The 5,777-nt window shown below is 44.0% G+C and overlaps 1 protein-coding gene across 1 annotated transcript in view; it reads right to left on the bottom strand.

The window, feature by feature from the left end:
* Positions 1 to 3,919, bottom strand: part of si:ch211-153j24.3 (proto-oncogene c-Fos) — a 4,613-nt gene extending 694 nt beyond the window's left edge. The window contains exons 1-5 of the mRNA XM_046874026.1: positions 3,690 to 3,919; positions 3,073 to 3,321; positions 2,311 to 2,418; positions 1,169 to 1,399; positions 1 to 857 (exon numbers count right to left, since the gene is read on the bottom strand). The exon at positions 1 to 857 is cut by the window's left edge and continues 694 nt beyond it. Coding sequence (XP_046729982.1) covers positions 504 to 857; positions 1,169 to 1,399; positions 2,311 to 2,418; positions 3,073 to 3,321; positions 3,690 to 3,755 — 1,008 coding nt within the window. The 5' untranslated portion in view covers positions 3,756 to 3,919 and the 3' untranslated portion in view covers positions 1 to 503. The remainder of the gene's footprint in view (positions 858 to 1,168; positions 1,400 to 2,310; positions 2,419 to 3,072; positions 3,322 to 3,689) is intronic.
* Between the last annotated feature and the right edge of the window lie 1,858 nt (positions 3,920 to 5,777).

The raw sequence follows: 5,777 nt of genomic DNA, 5'->3' as shown, positions 1-5,777 counted from the left end.
TTGTAGCCCAATTTGGGAATTTCAGAGTATTTTGGGAGAATGTGCCATGTTAGTGGAGACCTAGTTTTTTTCCAGAGATTACTACCTGTGAGGAGATTTCTGGTGGACATTTGGGAATTTGGTGATTTAGATTAGATGAATCTGGGAGTAGATTTGAGTATTTTAGGAATGCATGAATGTATCTAGGTAAAGAATGTGGTATTTCAGGTGGACATTTGGGTATTTTGAGTGCAAGTCGGTGTGTTTGGGTGGAGATTAGGCTCAATTAAATGGAGATCATGGTACTTTGGGTGGAGGAAATTAGTATGTTTGGGTGGATTGTGGGGTATGTTGAGAGGGTGTATGTTTGAGTGGAGAGGGGTATTTTGGGTGTAGTTTAGGGTATTTGTGGAAGGTGTATGTTTAAATGGAGAGGGGGTAAATGCGATGAGATGAGATTTGATAAATAAGTGAATCTTTTGTCATAATGCATATAAATCTGTTTTCTTCTTCAGCTCAGATCTTCATAGCGTCAGCAGGGTGGCGTTTTCGGCAGTGGGTTTTGTTTTCCCACCCTCACACTCCTCAGCCTGAGTAAAATCGAACGTCAGTGGCTCCAGACTTCCTCCCATGCTCATGTAGAGTGTCTCCCACTCACTCAGGCCCAGAGAGGCACTCAGGTCAATGTCAGGAACCAACAAGTCCATGTCATCATCATCATCATACTCCATTTTGGATCCAGGCTCCTCCATGTTCACGTCCTTGATGTCGATGTAAGGCTCCAACTCGGCACTAGAGCACAGCAGCAGGTCAGAGTCTCCTGAAATTACGGGCTCCTGGTGAAGAGGAACAGGAGAGGTGGCCATCTTCTCCAGACTCTGAACGAGAGAGAGAGAACATCACAGTGTGAGAAAGTTTAATTTACAAGGATTCTGTCTTAAAATAAATAAATAATAAGTATTTAAAGGGTTAAACACTCTTTTAACAGATTTCCCAATATTAAACTCGTCCCCTATCATATAACTCCACCCCCTCATATAACTCCACCCCCTTATATAACCCTTCCCCCATTATGTAACTCCTCCCTATTATATAACCCCTCCCTCCCCATGTACCACGCACATGTCTATGTTTATAACAGTGTAATGAAGATGTACAGATTTGCTGTATGATTAATAAATATGAATACCGGAGTCGATGTGACGGGGAGAACCAGAGTTTTTTTCTGAGTCGTTTCATCATAGACCTGCTTTTCCTCTTTTTCTTCTTCCTCTTTTTTTTCCTCTCCTTCCATCTCAGTAGGGATTTTGCAGTGTGGTTTGTGGGACATGAGCAGAAGCTCCAGCTGCTCTTTTTCCTTCATCAGACCACTGATCTCAGCCTCCAGAGCAACTTTCTCCTCCTCCAGACTGTCTGTCTCCTGTCCATCACACACACACACACACACACACACACACACACACAAACACACACAGACAAAATCTCTGGGAAGCCACATTTTATACACCACTGACTGAGAGTCAGACAGACAAACAGACAGACAGGTGTTTACACAGACTGAGAGACAGACAGATATACAGACTGAAAGAGAGAGATAGGTGTACAGTCAGAGACAGACAGAGACCCACACAAACAGATAGACAGACATACAGAGAGACAGAAAGAGACAGCTACATTGTACAGACAGACAGATTGTACAGAAATACAGACAGAAAGACAGACAGATTGTACGGAGAGACAGACTGTACAGACAGTGAGACAGACAGATTGTACAGACAGACAGACTGTACAGACAATGAGACAGACAGATTGTACAGAAATACAGACAGAAAGACAGACAGATTGTACGGAGAGACAGACTGTACAGACAGTAAGACAGACAGATTGTACAGACAGACAGACTGTACAGACAATGAGACAGACAGATTGAACAGACAGACAGATTGTACAGACAGACAGACTGTACAGACAGTGAGACAGACAGATTGAACAGACAGACAGACTGTACAGACAGTGAGACAGACAGATTAAACAGACAGACAGACTGTACAGACAGTGAGACAGACAGATTGAACAGACAGACAGACTGTACAGACAGTGAGACAGACAGATTGAACAGACAGACAGACTGTACAGACAGTGAGACAGACAGATTGAACAGACAGATTGTACATACAGACAGTGAGACACAGATTGTACATACAGAGACTGAGACTGACAGAACATACAGACAGACTGTACAGACAGTGAGACAGACAGGTTGTACAGACAGACAGTGAGACAGACAGATTGTACAGACAGACAGACAGACAGACAGATAGACAGACTTACAGCTTGTAGACTGTCAGTGAGTTGTCGTCTTCGGTTTCTGCACTTTGCGGCTGCGAGTTTGTTTCTCTCTCTCCGGAGTCTCCTTCTCTCCTCCTCCTCTGGAGACAGCTGTGTGTTAAAAATAGAAAAAAGTTCTCTGTGGTGTGACAGTGAGTGTGGTAGAACCTGTACGGGTTCTTCAGAACATTCATCTTGAAGGTTCTGTGCAGGACTTGCTATCGACAGAAGAGTGAAAAATAATGTAGATCTCCCTGTGCATCTGTCTCTCTGCTTGCACATCTGTCTGTTTGTCTGTATATATGTCTCTCTCTGTCTTTCTACCTCGTATATACATCTGTCTTCTGTCTTTCTGAATATAGACCTGTCTGCTTGCACATCTGTCTGTCTTTCTCTGCTTGCACATCTGTCTCTATCTATACATTTATCATATTTATATGAAACGTTCTTCACTTTCCGTCAGTGTGCAGAATCCCAGCACACAGTTTGTGGTTCAAACGTTTTGTGGACGTTGTCAGGATGTTCTCGCTCATCACTATCACTAAGACATTTTGAGCGAATGAATGTCTAACGTCAGCAAACCCTTAACCTGCTACACAGAGATCTCAGGACCCCTAGGAGTTCAGAAGAACCTCAGAAGAACCTCAGGAGAACCTCAGGAGAACCTCTGGAGAACAGTGTGAGGGCTTGTGAGTGAGCGTTGTGGAACATTATGGGATGTCATAGGCGAGTATCGCTCTGCACACCTGAGCCAACCTGGCATACCTGCTCTTTCTGCGATTTCCTGCGGCCCGCTGGGAACCTCGTCCCCGTCTCTAGCTCCTTCTTCAGCTGAGGGACGTGTGTCTTCTTCTGAAGTGTGTGTGCTTTCTTCTGAGGAGCGTGTTCCTTCTTCTGCTTGTCTCCGCTGCAGGGACTGACTGATGAAATGTCAGTGGACAAGACCATCCACTTCAGATCAGGCGCCGTCGCGATGGCAGTGACCGTGGGGACGAAGGGAGCGTCGTCACAGCTCTAACACACACACACACACACACACACACACACACCACAATCAGCATGTTCATCCTGCAGGTAAATGCAGTGATTAAGAATGACATGTTTTTTCATGAATATTTACAAATGAATCATGCATCACTTATACCTGTGTCTCAACCTGGATTTGTTTAAAAAAACTAATTTGTTATGCCAATTTATTGCTACACAGATCACGCGCACTGAATAAACATCATAACCTCCATGTCCCACATGTGCCACATGTCCTTTGTCTTCCAGATGCACAACACACATCTGCTTAAAGGCATGATCCAATCATTTAGTAACACACACACACACACACACACACAAAAGATACAAATAACAATCATTTAGGTCACGTGTACCTGCGCGAGCGCCTCCTTGGCAGACATCTGGTCTCGAGCCGAGGAACCGGTTTTTGGCATCTTCATGTTTATTAAATATCAAACGCAACCAAAAGCACCACTATCACGTGATCACAAATATCCTTCTTATTATTGTTCCTGTGTGTTTTGTTGTTTTATTTGATTTTGCAGTGTTTATATATGATATTTATTTTCTTGCTATGTTCCCGGTAATTCAGCAGTGTTCTGCTCCACACAGCTCCAGCGCTCCTCAGCTTCTCTAGTGAACACACACAATTTTATGAATGAAAACTGTGAGACTGGACTGTACCACCAGCCTCCTGGATGGGGTGAGAGAACCAAGGTGCGGAGGTGTGGAAATAAAGGAGGAGGTGTGGAAATGAATGCCCCTTTCTCGTGCTTTAAACACACTTGTTTGTGCAGTTGCACGATTTAATTGATCGTGAAATAATCGTGCTGCTGCTGCACTATGTAGAATAGTTGAATGGGGGGGGGGGGGTGCAGCAGTGTTGATTGGTGGCTTTAAATGTATTTTTCTCAAGACTTTTCATTCACTGGATGCGGAGCGACAATGCATCAGAATAATGAATAATGAAACGACATGCATCCATGCACGTGCATGAACCACACTTTATTCCCTCACTATTATACACGCCATTTTTATAGATGTATTTACATTCAGATAATAATTGTTGTGTTATTAGTGTAGTGCATTGGGTAAATAATATAAATAGTGGTGATAATGAGTGATAATGAGGTGTGGATTTTTCTGCGCCCTGCAACACACGAAAAAGTGCTGCAGCAACAGGGACGCGCGCGAGCCAATCACGAGGTGCGGCGCGGCGCGCGGCGGCCCAATCGTGCGTGCTGACGTCAGAGCCCTGCGCGTCGTCTCCCCCCCCCCAATCTCCATTTGTGTTTGACCATATATGGCGCTTCCGGAGAGGGGCCGCCGGCCATTGCGGCAAAAGCTGGGCCTCTGAGGCTATTTCTGTCTCTCAGGAGCTAATGAGGACAAGACACGTCTCTGCAGAGCTGTCCCCTTATAGAACTGGTGTATTTTTATCATTATTCTTTTTTTAAATCTATGTGTAATATATAATAATAATAATAATAATAATAATAATAATAATAAATGTCTCATTTCCATGGCATGTGCCTGCAACAGTTCGAGTCACTCTGTATGTTCGAGTGTGAGGCTGCTGAGGTCATGGTGATTATTAAACTGAGATACAAACATGAGGCGGGTGTGTGTGTGTGTGTGTGTGTGTGTGTGTGAATAAACACAGCCTCGGTTTCTGCTCTTGCACTCGATCCAAGTGTTTCCCGGCAGCCCCGGCCCCCGCCCCCGGCCCCCTGGGCCCGCCCTGGCCCCCCCCCTGCCCGGGCTGAGTCGCGTGAGTGTCGGTCAGTCCTTCATTCCTGGGCTTCCCTCCACAACTCCTAAATCACATTAAAGTCCAGAGCATGTGACTTCCAGAACGTTCAAGTGATAAAACCTGGAACACAAAAATCCAGCACTGCACGTTCCATCTGAGATGTTTGCGTTAGAAAAGGCACGTCACATGATATAAAAGCACCATTCCAGCGCTCATACCTCACCTCTGCTCTCTTGAATAAACGACTCACTACTTCTTTATTTTATTTTTGGTTCAGTTTTACAACCAGACTATCAATCCGGTTCTATTTCTACAGAGCTTTTAACAGTCCCAAAGCAGATGTACAGAGATAAACAGGTTAGGAATCTATAAGTTTAGTGCCTATATTGAGAGGAACCAGACTCAAAAACTGTACTGTAATTTGTAAAGCGTTTATGCAGACTGATGATATTAATTACAGTCCGAATCAAACCTTGAGTTGCTCAGTAACTTTATGAATCTTTAAGCTGCTGATGTGAATTTATGCTCACACAGAGTGGTCTTCAATTAACTCCATCCAGAGACAGGGGAAGAAACATGTCCCAAACATCATGAATCTTCTGCTGAGTCTAGAACCAGTATGACTGAATAAACTTCTCATTTCTTATGATTTTAACAATAATAAAACCTGCAATAAACATTACTCTTTTTATGTCAATGAGACAAAATG

The sequence above is a fragment of the Silurus meridionalis genome, chromosome 18 (assembly GCF_014805685.1).
Source record: "Silurus meridionalis isolate SWU-2019-XX chromosome 18, ASM1480568v1, whole genome shotgun sequence".
NCBI lineage: Eukaryota > Metazoa > Chordata > Actinopteri > Siluriformes > Siluridae > Silurus > Silurus meridionalis.
The sequence above is the reverse complement of the archived record's forward strand: the minus strand, read 5'-3'. Positions and strand labels throughout refer to the sequence as shown.